The 14,721-nt window shown below is 41.4% G+C and overlaps 2 protein-coding genes across 2 annotated transcripts in view; both read right to left on the bottom strand.

The window, feature by feature from the left end:
- The window catches only part of LOC145312877 (igLON family member 5-like), a 30,266-nt gene extending 23,703 nt beyond the window's left edge, over positions 1-6,563 (bottom strand). Inside the window, exon 1 of the mRNA XM_080152101.1 lies at positions 6,506-6,563. Within this exon, the coding sequence (XP_080008227.1) occupies positions 6,506-6,553 (48 nt within the window). The 5' untranslated portion in view covers positions 6,554-6,563. The remainder of the gene's footprint in view (positions 1-6,505) is intronic.
- Positions 6,564-8,726: 2,163 nt separating this feature from the next.
- On the bottom strand, positions 8,727-14,447 carry LOC145312631 (uncharacterized). Its single transcript, XM_080151891.1, has 3 exons — positions 14,393-14,447; positions 9,944-10,086; positions 8,727-8,873 (listed from the first exon to the last, which is right to left on the bottom strand). The coding sequence occupies exons 1-3, from the start codon at positions 14,442-14,444 to the stop codon at positions 8,727-8,729; spliced, it is 342 nt and encodes a 113-aa protein (XP_080008017.1). The 5' UTR covers positions 14,445-14,447.
- Between the last annotated feature and the right edge of the window lie 274 nt (positions 14,448-14,721).

The following is a 14,721-nucleotide window of genomic DNA, read 5'->3' as shown; positions in this document are numbered from 1 at the left end:
AACAGAGAAAAACTACGTCAACCCCGAGTATCCTGAGAAGCTACAACGCAGCCACCCATCTAGAAAACAGATATTATATCACATTTGCAGGGATTACCACCCTAGTGTGATGGCCAAACAATAGATTTATGAGCAAAGCTTGGCAAACAAATTGTTGTGTTGTGATAAATCTAAGAATAGAACAGGCTTGGATTACTGTGTATTGTGATAACAGCTAAAAATAGAACAGAGTTGGTCAACAAATCTGTTATGCAATTGTGATAAGGACAAAAATAAAAGCTAGATGTAATATAATCAAAACAATCTCAAGCCCACAGCACAACAACAATACACCCCTTATTCCAAGGGAAGGGGAGGGGCCCCTTCTCCATTGAAGGCAAATACAATCAGGGTGATATAACAGATAAACCTAAGATTAAGAAGAAAAGGCCCTATTACACCAGCACACAGTTACCCCCCTCCCTCACAGGGGGAACGGACGGAGTTACCCCCGTCCCCTCACGCGCTTCCCCCTTCCTACCCACACTAGACTAAGTCCGTCTGTGGTGTGGGGCTAGCGATCGGAGACACAGAGCGCCATTCACGGGTAGCGCAACAGAGTGCGGAAAATATCATAAATCCAACGGACGAAACGGACCAATGAGAGAGCGAGCTGAGGGGTGAGAGCGCGTTTTCCCCGTGTGCGCGGATTTGACGGCGCGAACGCGCGTTACAAGGACAGAAGATTCCACGCACACACACACACACACACACACTCTCACACCAGAGCAGAGCTACTCCATAGCATTTAACAGGGGTATTTTTAGCAAATAAAGAATTGCAAGTTTCTTTCCTCCTAGCTCTAGTGTGATAAGGGAAAACCCAATCAGTTCCTGACAGCAGTTCAGACCCTCAACATCTATCTACCTCAACACCTAACTATTGATAAGTACAGCCAAGTTATATCTTTGCAACTAACACTCCCAACCTAGTGATACAAACAGTGTTGGCTGTTGGGCTAGGAAGCCTCAAGTGACAACCCATTCATTGTAGTACTGTATAACTTTGTGCCCGCCGTTTCACCGTTGACCCAATGGACCAGCATCAAGTCCCAGGAGGTGACCAAGCCCCAGGATGGCTCCAGGATGACCCTCAGCCGGCCCCAGCCGAGTACCGCAAGCTGATGCTGAGCAATCTGCCGGAGTTTAGAGGGCCGCCCAAGCAATCCTGGTCGGCACATATCCGCCGACTGGAGATGTCATGGGCGGCTTATCGCGTGCCACCTCATGATTCCCTCAACCGCCGCAACGCCCTACTACTGTCATTGGTAGGGCAAGCGGCGGAAATGGCGTCCCATCTGTTTGGTGAGGCAGGCCAAGCCTTGACCTACGAACAGGTCAAGACCGAGTGTGAATTGCTATTTCGCCCTGCTTTTGAATCCCAAACGCTTAAACAAGCGTTTAGGGATTACAAGCAACACTCGACAGAACCTATACAAGCGTACATATCAACTAAGTGCGCCTTGTATAGGGACGCCTACAACCATGAGGATCTTGAGTTGTTGGTGGACGAATTAAATCGTGGAATTCGTAACGCCAATGTAAAACGCCTCATGATGAACCATGAAATTGCGAGTGTACCTGAGTACACTCTCAAGGCCATGTTCACCGTGACCATGGTTACTAAGCAGCTGAAGGAAGGTGTGTGCTTAGTGGACTCGACCGACGGGCTGACTGGATCTGCCTGCATCCAGTTGCCCCAATATGACGAGTCGGAGCCAATGGAGATTGGCTCCTTGGCTCCGGGTCTCCACCAGATGGGGAAGGTCGCTCCAGATGACAAGGTTCCAGGCCGCTGCTACCGCTGCCAGGGGAGAGGCCACCGAGCTCGAGACTGTCCAACGCCTGTGGAAGTTAGCCTAGAGGAGAGGCGCACCCAGCCACGCCGTGACCGTTCTGCCAAGTGTGAGCGTTGCCACTATGACGGTCACACGGCGGCTGATTGTAGAGCTGACTGGGCCCAGGTAGCCAGCCGCAGGCGCACCGCCGACAAGGGTGCCCCTCCAGGGAAGTCCAGCAGAGTGGCCCATATGGAAGGGAGCGCGCCCCCAGCACCACCACCGCAAGCAGCCGCCCCCAGAGCTGCGGACCGAGCCGATGGGATGCCGCAGTTCGGGACTGTCCCAGCTAGGATCAACGTACTGGGCGGCGCGGCTGAACCCAACCGGGTTGGCCTAGGCTTCAGTCTTAACCATCTGGGGCCAGAGCTGGTACAGCCCAACAACATAGCCGAGCCAGAGGTGCTGAGGCCCCAGCCTTTCAGCCTCAACATGATGGAACCTGCCCGCCTGAGCCTACCCAGCAAGAGTGGAGGGGCGCTGCCCAGCGTCCCTGAGACGGTGTATGGGGAGGCCCTGGCAGCCGCTGAACGAGAGAGGCAGGAGGTGCTAGCCAGCACCTCTGCATCGATGTATGGGACGCCACCCGGCGTCGCCACCTGGGATGATGGGGGGGTGCTATCCAGCGCCTCCCACCTGGTGCCTGGGGCGACAACCGTCGCCGCCACCGAGATACCTGGATCCTGGAACGAGCCAGCCTCCAACCTGATGTCTGGGGCGACAACCGTCGCCGCCACCGAGAGACCTGAGTCCTGGAACGAGCCAGCGGTCCCAGAGGAAGGGGTGACACCCGTCACCCCCAGCCAGCCAGCGCCACCAGCCTGCAGGGAGAGCCCAGCTACATGCCAGCCAGCGCCACCAGCCTGCAGGGAGAGTCCAGCTACATGCCATCCAGAGCCCTCTACCAGCCAAGGGAACCCAGCTGCTCACCATCAGGATAAGTTGAATTTGTTAAATGTGTTGTATCCAAAACCTTGTAAACACCCAGCCTTGCCTGTGCCCCCCGCACCAGAGGCTGGGGAGATTGAAATTTGGGAAAATAAGGACTTGCCTGTGCCACATGCACCTGAGTTCCTAGGGCAGGGGAGGGCATTGAGTAAGGGCGAGCCTGTGCCACATGCACTTCAGCCCCATGCCACTGGGCATGCCTTGGACCAGGGAAGGGAGCACTTAGGGCTAGGGGAGCCGACACCCAGGCAAGTGCCAGTCGCTTGCCAGTCTGTCATTGGGGAGGGTATCGGGGTGCCTCGGCCGCATACAGATAACGCTCAATGGAAATTTGTATCTAGCCAGGAGCAGCCCAGCCGTGTCCAGTCCCAAGAAGCAGCCGTGACCAGAGCCGGAGATCCCCAGCCGCGTGTACGAGGAAGATGGTTACCTGGAAGCCTCTCCCATTGGTGGATGGTCCTGTGGGGCCTCCTGCTGGCAGCCGTGTGGCCTACAACCAGCTACGTCCTGGTGGGGTGGGACTGTGCCAACCCCACCCATGTCACGTCTTACAATAAAGAGAAGATGTGTGACACGGAGCCCCTACACCAGGAGGTGCCCCTGGGCCATGACATACACGTCCTGCAGCAAGTCAAGGTGAGGGAAACCACTGGGTTCAGCTGTCAGCTCACCGTGTCCCAGTGGACATTCAGGTGTGGGGTATGGGGTCACCTCAAGGTGACCTCGGTCCCCACCCTCATGAGGCCAACCAAGATAGACCCAGAAGCGTGCCGAGACCTGGCCAGGAACCGAGTATACACGTTGCCAGGCAAGACCCAGCCACTGACGTTCCAGCTGAACCACCCCCTGTTCTTCACCATCGACATGGTGGGCGCCCTCGTCAACAGCCCCGAGGGGGTGGGTTGCGAGGGGGAGGACGTCCACTTTGAGGGCCAGCTCTACCGCAATGAATTAGTGCTCCAGGAGCGGCGGCTGCTGGTCAAGGAGGAGACCTATGTGGTGGAGGATGGACGGGTGGAGTCCCAGTCTGACCACCTGACCCTCGAGTGTCCCCATTCTGAGCTGTCCTGTATCACTGGGGAAGCAACCTACGTGTGGGACCACCTGGGAAGAGATTGCCCCTTGAGGCTGATCCGCAGCCTCCAGCCCAGCCTGGTGAGGGATGCATATCTGGTTGACCATCAGGCCCAGTTTTTCATCAACATGACCAACCCCACCTCAATTGTGAACTGCGACTTCGAGGCCCATGCCACCAACCATCCAGCGTTGTTCGTGGCAGCTGACCCAGCCGCGGCTGCGCTGCCCAGAGTGTCGGCTAGGGATGTTGACGTTCCCCTTCAAGCACAGATCCATGCCGGTTATATTGGGTTTACCCTGGAAACGCGCATGAGAAGCACTGCAGCAGAAGAAGTAGCGGCCAACTGCTGGAAGCTCCAGCAACTAGATCCGGCCCACCCGGTGCGTGTCCAGGGGAGCACGTTCTCGGTACTGAGGGGAGACATCCTGCTGCAGCTGACCTGCCAAAGGCACAAGTATGTTGTCCGCGAACACAAGGAGTGTTGGGACAAAGTGCCAGTGGAGCCCACAGGTTTTGTAGACGCTGTGACACGGGTATACAGTGAGCACGCCACCAAGATTCCCTGTTCCTCCACCTACCCCCTGACTGTGCACGCGGAGGAAGGCTGGATAGAGTTAACCCCTGCTCCCAAGAAGAGGCCACCCCCGCTGGATACGCCTAAGCAGTTGTTGACAGAACCCTTAGATGACTTCAGTTCAGGTGGTTTGTATTCGCAGGCTGAGTTGAACGACTGGCAACAACTGCTGGCGTTCCCAGCATACAAGAGTGCCATGCTGACCGGCCTATCCTATGGCTCCTGCGTTCAGCAAGGCAGCTGTTCGGCCACAGGAGACCATGGGATAGTGTCCTACAACATTGACCGACTGGCGGAAGAAGGAGAGGCAGCCCTGGATGTCTGGGCAGGATTTAGACAAGCCATCCACGAGTGGGGAGATGGCGCCGCCATACTGTGCTTGCTGTTGCTGATCCTCAAACTGCTGGGGGACCTAACCATCATTTCTCTGGCAGCAGCACAAGGAGGAGTCCGGGCAGCCCTGAATGCGATATCACAAGTGTTCCTGTACCATCCAGCTTTGTATAGGAAGGCGCTGGCTAGAGCCAGGCTCAACCATGCCAAGTCCCGGGACTTTTCAGTGGACTGGGATGCCATTCCCATCGGCAGGGAAGCAGCCGAGGAAATGGTGTCTATGAAATCAACTGACAGCGGGCATGACCGCCCAGGTAGGCCAGGACCGCCCTCCGGCAGACCCCGCGGCCCCTCAGGAGGACAGGCCGCTGCTCAGACAATCAACCTGGCAGCCAGTGCCCCAGCCGCTGCCAACAACAACCCGCAGGCCCCACTGCTGACCGTTCCAGCAACAACTGTGCCACCAGCAAACCTGATACCTGCCGGCGCTGACCAACGTATCCAACCCAAGTCAGCCTCTGCCTTCTATCCCACATTGGGAGCCCATCAACCCTAAGAAGATACTCACCACTAGGATTCCATTGAATCATTATCGTTTGTATATATTTTAGCTCTAATGAGCGGGCCGAAGGCCTCAACCACTGTCGGAAGTCTGATAGGGAAACCACCTCCCAGCCTTCCGAGGGGAGAGTTGTGGTATTCGGCAACCGTGAGCCATGCCTATGGCACCCCTGATCTGGGGTTCGGTGGAGGGTCAATGGCCCTCCCCCGAGTCCTGGGGAAGGGGTCTAGTGACCCCCTCCCTACGCTTAGAATTAATGATTTGAATCTGTCATGTTTATTATGGTTAACTGTATTCTTAATTCTCCCCCACCCTTTCCAGGGATGGGGGAATCATTATTGCCCAAACTGACCATTGTATATGTATTATTTATGCTTTCATGTTATGATTATTTATTCCTATCCATGTAATTGTTGTTTGTTGTATATAGCTTTAGTATTGCTTAACCCTTCAATAAAGTGACAACTGAAAATAGATGTTGATCATTATCTAGTGAAAGCTAGAGAAGCGTAGCTTCTCTATAGTAAGGTGTCCACGTCTGTCACACTGCCGTAATCTAATTGAACTCCGGTGTCTGCCATTTATCCTCGGCGGATACCACAACTTAACTCAAACGGATTTTTGCAATCCCGTTTAGTTGAAATTCTAAGGGAACCCAAATTTTTGCATCCTTCAAGCAGTAAACTTTAAGCACCCAAGTATAAATTATCTGCATGCATATATCTTGAATATATATGGAACATTTTTTATACTTTTACAATAAGAAATAAGAACGATTGATGGTTCTAAACTTCCGAAGCCCTATCCCTACGGAGATTCCGCTATAGTTACCCAAATATAAAAATTTGTCTGCTATAAATTCCTATTTTAGTTGGGTTTATTATTGTATCTGATAATATAGGTGAATATACAGAGAAAGGGGGGACGATGGACTGTTTATTACGCTAATCCCCAAAGTTTTATTTTAACGTTTTCTTGTTCGTTAGCTTAACAACTTTGGGAACTTTTGATGAATAATGATTGTATGGTTCAAGTTAGGCGTCTAAAGGTTTAAACACCTAATTGTATCATCATTGGGGATTATTTTATCGGGCATTGTCCTCTCCCTTTAGATCCCTGAAAAATGAAGCTTACCTGACATTCATATTGTCCACTATCACCACTCTTTACTTTGTCAATCATCAGTACCCAGTCCTGATCAAATACATTCTTGTCAAAACTTTGTATAATGATTCCTGTTATAATTAGGTATAACTTAGAAAGACTAGCATCTCTATAACCTACAGAACAATTTTATATGTTAATTTAAAAAAATACATTCTTGTCAAAACTTGGCGCAATGATTCCTGATAAAATTAGGTATATTTTAGAAAGAAGAGCACCTTCTTTGTATATTTTAACATGTTAATATAAAAAAAAGATATTTAATATCAAATTTTTACGTGATCTAGTTGTTCTATAATCTAATTTATTATAACCATGATTAAAGGGGTAAATTCTAGGAAGATAATTCACAGTAATGATGAATATGCTAAACATAATTTCATAATTTAAAACTTTATAATTATTCTAGCTAATATATTTCGGAGAAATAAAAAAGTAATCCATAGACAGTGTTATTTTAAAAGCCAGAAATTTATTTAATAAGTTAAAAAGATCTTAACATCCATTAAAGATAAGCTCTGAAACCGTAGGACAAACGAATAATAACACTTGTAGAGTGCCAGAACTTAATAAGCAGACTATTAATCCATAAATCTAAACAAAATTGTAAGTAAAAAAATTCTTAAATATAGGATACTGTTTAAGGACAATTCTAACCTGCTTAAATTATTAAATGAGCTTACTGTCCCGGACGGACGAACAGACCGACCCTAATTACAGAAAACTTCTCTTTTAAAAAGGTTTGATGAATTTAACTAAATATAACCTTGGTATGGCTATATAAACATAAGGTTGTAAATATATATTGATGTCGTGAAGTGTTATTGGAAATGACTTAGGTAAATACTATTTTCATATAGTGTGTGTGTGTGTGGTGTGTCACTGACATGTCCTTGTCTTACTCTTCTATTTACCACAGGCAAATTCAGGGTCCAATTGTGTACATTTTATTTGGTTCCAGGACAAACGCAGGAGTGACAAATGTCTGAGTGGACAAACGCAGGAGTGACAAATGTCTGAGTGGACAAACGCAGGAGTGACAAATGTCTGAGTGGACAAACGAAGGAGTGTTAAAATATCAAGTTGATTAACTATTTCAATACATGTTAGATTAGTTTCAAATGAAAAAAAGACAAATAAGCCCCGCAAAGTGCAGTGGTTCGGCATTTAAAGAAACCTATAAGATGATTTAAAATAGGTTAAGTGTCCACTGCAACGTTTTTCCTAGAACCCATTATTTATGATCTATGAATATTTCTTGAGTTTTACTAAGAAAGTGTACAAAACAAAGCTTATTTTATACAAATTATCAATTTAACTTTTAGAAGCTTTAAAAGTCCTTATTAGCTATCGTACTTTTTAAACTTGTGTATAGTCCCCGTATACTAGGTCTCTGTTATCTCTCTATGTGCTTGTAGCAGGGAAAAAACTATGAGTAAATAGGCTTAAAAATACTTCATTATACTCAAAATCTTGCAACTGAGACTGCTAGATAAAATTCGTGCAATAAAAGTATCATTAATCATGAGGGATAAATTAATTAAAATCCCCAATAATGATGGACAAAACTACCCCTTCTGTAGATTAACACTATCAGTAGAATTATATATTTTCTTTCCCTTTCTCCAGTGAAAGTTATACAACAGTACTTTCTATACCTAATATTAAAGCTAAATAAATTAGTATAAAGTTGAAAATATTTTATAATAGATAAATTGAAAAATCTTAAATTTAATAGATTTTATCTTAATAAATAAAAGTTTTTCTCTGTGACTGCTAGGTTTCTAAAGCAAAAAAAAGATATTTATAAACAAGGGTCAACAAGGATGTCAATATACTTACTTAGCAAAGCACAATTAAATCATAGATGAACATATGAACAAAATGATTTTAAAAGCAATGTTCATTGGTCATATACAAGAATATGTGGCTTTATAGAAAATCTTGACTGATTATTGAGTAGCTTTTCTAAAAAAATAATATCTAAAGACAGTCTATTTTGTATTATTTTTCTCAGGGCTCAGCAGCCGCGAGTAAGCCTCGTCATATTATAACTTTAAAATTCAGCCTAAAGTATTAACCTGTTACTAAACAGATAATCCATTTCTTCGGATTTTTGTTTTAACACACAAGCGGGCTTAAATTTCAGGCTTATACGCGGCTGTGGCGCGGCTGCCGAGCCTTGGTTTTTCTAGTCCATTAAATGTTTAATGGTTGGCATGAAATGTATTTCCTGAGATCCCGGAGGGTTCTTCACAGACACCCGTGAGTCTGTGGTGAAGGCTGTGGTTCCGCTGGACAGGATCACCGGGTGGGCAGCTTTCCGGATCCAGCTCACCTGAAGGAAAAATAAGTTGGAATGGAAATATCCAGATATCTAAAGTTATAAAACAATGGCCTGTAAATTGATGTACATCCCAAATATTGATACACAAAATTATCCCTTCTGTAGATTAAAATTCGTTTGGACACTTAACCTAATAAACCAACCAATCAAAATTTAGTAAAAGTCCCCAAAGTTGTCAAGCAAACGAATATGAAAATGTTTTTATAAAACCTTTTGGTTTACTGATTCCTATTATTCATTATAATTTACTTTAGACTTTATATTTATTTCTTGATATTTATATATATATTCTGCTCATTCAGTTCAGACACTCTACTAGTGTTAATGTTCGTTTGTTCTACCGTTTTAGATCTTCGCTTTTATGGATGCTGTCATCCTTATTCCTTTACCTGTCTATCCTGAAAATTATCAACTGTGCACGTGAGCACGGCCCTCCTGCCCTCCACAGCGGTCAGGTTGAATATCTTTACCTGTCTATCCTGAAGTTTATCAACTGTGCACGTGAGCACGGCCCTCCTGCCCTCCACAGCGGTCAGGTTGAATATCTTGTTCTATTTACCTGTCTATCCTGAAGTTTATCAACAGTGCACGTGAGCACAGCCTGCCTGCCCTCCACAGCGGTCAGGTTGAACATCTTTACCTGTCTATCCTGAAGTTAATCAATAGTGCATGTGAGCACGGCCCTCCTGCCCTCCACAGCGGTCAGGTTGAATATCTTTACCTGTCTATCCTGAAATTTATCAACAGTGCACGTGAGCACGGCCCGTCTGCCCTCCACAGCGGTCAGGTTGAATATCTTGTTCTATTTACCTGTATATCCTGAAGTTTATCAACAGTGCATGTAAGCACAGCCCGCCTGTCCTCAACAGCGGTCAGGTTGAATATCTATTTACCTGTCTATCCTGAAGTTTATCAACTGTGCACGTGAGCACGGCCCGCCTGCCCTCCACAGCGGTCAGGTTGAATATCTTATTTACCTGTCTATCCTGAAATTTATCAACTGTGCACGTGAGCACGGCCCTCCTGCCCTCCACAGCGGTCAGGTTGAATATCTTATTTACCTGTCTATCCTGAAGTTTATCAACAGTGCATGTGAGCACAGCCCTCCTGCCCTCCACAGCGGTCAGGTTGAATATCTTGTTCTCCAGGTGAAATGCTGGCATCTCCTGTTCGTTGGGCCAGCGTCCACCCCCCTTGTACACGCCTACAATTGAAATGTTTTGATGTAATACACTAATAATATATAGCATCGCATTAAAGACAGCTTTCCGCGGATATTTAAATGAAAAATTATATAAATAATATCAGCTTTGTTATACCAGAGAGGCCGACGTCTCGGGCAAACAAAACTGGTATTCATTTAATGGTTTCAATTTTAATATTCGTGGTAAATTGTCTGTAATATGATGCTATAAATGAATTTTCAGTGTGGCTGAGAACTGGTTCTAATCCAGCGGATATTAATCGGTTTCAAAGCCATACAGGAAAATATTTTCGTATATACATGGTTAAGATTGTTTAAAAGAACAGGAAAGGAAAGATGATAAATTTTAAGAAGGTAAACATATAAAAATCAGCCAGAAAATGTTAGGTTTTTGTTTTTTGTTTACTTAAATATAAAATAACTAGTATATTATTTTCCAATATTGCCTGACAGTATCGGTATGTAGGATTAACGTAATACTTTACATGTAATATATTATAAGGAGGGAGGGGACATTAGGCTGTTTATTACACTGGTCCCCAAAGTTTTATAGAAAACGTTTTCTTATTCTTTGGCTCCTCGAATTTGGGGACTATATTGAATTTTGATTGGTTGGTTCATTAAGATAAGTGTTCAAACGTTTCAACCACTTATTAGAATGAATAGTTTTATGTATCATCATTGGGGATATACATTAATTTAACGGCCATTGTCTTATACCTTTAAATCCCTGAGTATATTATAAGTAAATATTAACAAAAAAAAAATAAAAAACTTTCTGAAGGTAAAATGTATAATGTTTATCTTTAACTAAAAGTTACATTATTTGTGGAAGTATTTTTTGATAGAGGGTACATACCCTTCAAATAGTATCAAAAGGAAATAAACAAGGATGACAACATCCATAAAAGCAAAGTACTGAAACGGTAGGACAAACGGACATTGACACTTGTATAGTGTCTGAACTAAATAATCAGAATATAAAAGTATAAGAGTCAAAGCAAAATTGTAAGTAAATTTGTTGAAAAACTGCTTGATACAGGATAATGTTTATGGACATACTTACATTTTTAGGACTTGATAATAGAGTTGCTTCACTTTAATATTGTTCTTTGTTGTCCCAAGAATCAATACTCCAAAAATCAGATAAAACGGCTTATTAGATCACATAAAAATTTGTTTGTTTTTTTAAAGTAGAAAAATTAACATGTTTAAAATGGACGTACGGACATTCTGGTAATGATTATAGAGTTGCTACGTTTCTAAATCGTACCTAACTACTACAGGAATCGCCATGCAAAGTTTGAAATCGATAGGACAATTCTAACATGCCTAAATTAACGAATAAAAGCTATCTATCTCGGACGGACGTACGGACGGACCGACCCTAATTATAGAAAAGCTTCGCTTTTAATAACACTATCTTGAACAGTCAATGTGGTACTTAAACACAACAAACAAAAGGTTGCTGTATAATTACTGTATGCTAGTATATTGTTTTATGTTGCAAAGCTACTTTATAATTCACTTTGTCTGTCCGTTTGTCTGCTGGGAAAGTGAATCTTTAATAAAGATAATCTATTAAATAGTTTACTTTTTCCGTTCATCAGACGTTTATCCTCCAAATACAAACAGATCTATTTTCTAGAAAGTGTCCTAATTTTATTCGATTTAATAATCACACATTTTCTTAATGGCAACTGAACACATGCACTATACCTCACTTTGACCGTTTATCCATCCATGATTGCTTTTTGCTTTGCTACTTATGGATGTTGTTATCCTTGTTTACTGTAGTACGAAAAAATGGCCTATACTCAATTGAAAAGAGAATGGTGTATAATTTACTTTTCATTTGATTAAATCTTGCAATTTCTGACCTATTTGTTGATCCAGGTCAACCAGGAAGGGAGGGGTCATTGGACTACATATTTCACTCTAAATTTACTAAACATTCGTTGGCTCAAAAGCTGTAGGAATTTTTTACTAGATTTTAGGCAGGGACTACAAAATATCTGTATTCAAATTTTATTGATAGATGAGGTTATTTTATTTATTATCATTTGGAGCGTAAATATTCATGGATCTAAAGGGATAAGACAATGGCTGATAAATTGATACACCTGATACAAAAAATTATTCATTCTGTAGATAAATGTTAGTTAAAGTTATTAAGCCAACGAATAAGAAAACCTTCTTTAAAAACTTTGGGAACTTTATACCAGTCACCAAAGTCTGTAAATTGGGCTGTCTTTAAGATAAATAAAACTAATTTTGCTTTAAAGGACGCCTGCAAGAAATAACACGCTTTAACTGCTGAAAGACTGCCACAAGAAGACCCAATACCCCAAATTTAAAGCCTTCAGCTTCAATAACAAAAAAGTTCTAGGCATTTCAAAATAGCATTTTATGTACAATGGAATTTTTGAAAGATTTCCAATGCTCATAAAAGAAAAAACAATATTAAATTACGTTGCCTAGACACAAAATTATAACCTTATCTTTGTCAGAAACTTAGATTGCCTGTAACTGATTACATTATTACAATAAAAACACCACATTTCATAGTCAAAATCTATGAAAAAAATTCGATTTAGATTGCATTTTAAAACGAAAATCATAGCGGAAACAAAGGGGTAAACTAATACAAGCTTAGCTGTGATTGGTTGTTAAGCTGATTCAGCCTTCTGATTGGCTACAGTACATTCGGTACAACGCAAGTAAAACTTAATTTTTTTTAATGATTTTGACTATAAAAATGGGTATTTTTATTGTAAAAATATAATTAGTTACTGGAAACCTAAATTTATGACAAAAATAAGCTTATAATTTTGTTTCTAGGCCACGGTACGTAGTTTAATTTCAAAGTTTTCAACATGAGCGTTGCAATTCTTTCAAAATTTTTATGTACATAAAATGTCATTTTAAAATGCCTAGAACTTTTTTGTTATAGAAGCTGAAGGCTTCAAATTTGGGGTATTTGGTCTACTTGTGGCAGTCTTTCAGCAGTTAAAGCGTGGTATTTCTTGCAGGCTTCCTTTAAGGTAAGCTTTTTTCAGTGAATGTTGGTATTTCAAGCTACTTGAGACTAGGAAGGAAGCCGGCTATTAAAAGTGAAATAAAAATAATAGAATTAATAAATCTTAATATAATGAATATTCATAAACATAGAAGTTTAAAAATTCTATTTATTCAATCAACAAATCAAAAAAAAGACTAATGAGAAATTAATTAGTACCTCTATATGTACAAACAGAAAATCATAAATATAAACCGTATAATTAACAGCTTTTAGACTATGTTTAGTACCTACCAGAATAATTAGTTAAGTAGTTTTTAATATAAAAAGATAGGAATAAATGATTAATGAATACATAATTGCATAATATTGTTAGTTCTACAAGAAATTTTGACTTTATGAAAACAACATACTTAAAAAATGCTGAACCAAAAACGACTTAAATTGTAATGGGCTTTAATACACCACTTAAAATCGTTCAAATTTTTTTTATCAGATTAAATTTGAGTATTTGACTTTTTTGAGAAAAAGAACCAATTACTTCATACTATAACTGGAATAGTTATTTTTCCCATTGTATTATAGACAGCTTTCCGCGTATAGTAAAATGAAAAATAATATAATTTCCTTCTACATTTATGACAAAGCTCGTATTAGTTCTATGATTTTCATTTTATTATTCATGGAAAATTGTCTATAATATACATCAATACATGATTTTTCAGTATGGCATAAGACATGAAATATACTAGATTAAATCATTTCGATAATAATACAAATCACAGTTATGCTATCTTTCCTATTGTATGGTCTTTCAAACAAGGATAACAACATCCATAAAAGCAAAGCTTTGATAAGATAGAGAAAATATAAGACCTTGTTGAGTGTCAGATTTAAATAATCAGAATATTAATGCATAAATCCAAACAAAATTAATGTAAAACTTCTTAAATTCAGGATGCTGTTTAAGGACATACTTACATTTTTAGGATGTGATTATAGACATGCTTCCCTTATAACATTGTACATCTTTAAATAGGAATCAGTATTCCAAAATTCAGATAAATAGGATAATTATAACATAAAAGTAAAAAATCGTACCTAATTGTTATAGGAATTATCATGCAAAATTTAAAATCGATAGGACATTTATAATATTTTTAAATCAATGAAAAAAGCTAACTGTCCCAGACGGACGAACCAACCCTAATTATAGAAAAGCTTCGCTTATAAAATATATTGCAACATGAAGAGTATCCCCTTGAAATGTTGAATTGTTTTGCTTACCTAGAGTTAGCATAAGAAGTGAAGATAAGATAAACCTTTGAGGAAATAACATTTTATATCTGAAACAAAACAATACAGTAAATAAAATAAAATTGTGTTTTACACAAGTACTACTTATTCTTTATACATTTTGGATATAAAATATATAAAGATTTCAAATAAATTTTATCTTGATTGGACACAAAATATAAGGATTCAAACAAATTTAGAATTGGTGTAAACAGTAGGGAGCATTAAGATTACTCTTTATGACTTTTGAAGTTTTGTCTTTTCAAAAAGACAGGTTATTTAACACTTAAATGAGAAACAATGTGGGCCATTTCTTTAGG

Source organism: Acartia tonsa, chromosome 2, assembly GCF_053477335.1.
Source record: "Acartia tonsa isolate MP-2025a chromosome 2, ASM5347733v1, whole genome shotgun sequence".
In the NCBI taxonomy this organism is placed as follows: domain Eukaryota; kingdom Metazoa; phylum Arthropoda; class Copepoda; order Calanoida; family Acartiidae; genus Acartia; species Acartia tonsa.
The sequence above is the reverse complement of the archived record's forward strand: the minus strand, read 5'-3'. Positions and strand labels throughout refer to the sequence as shown.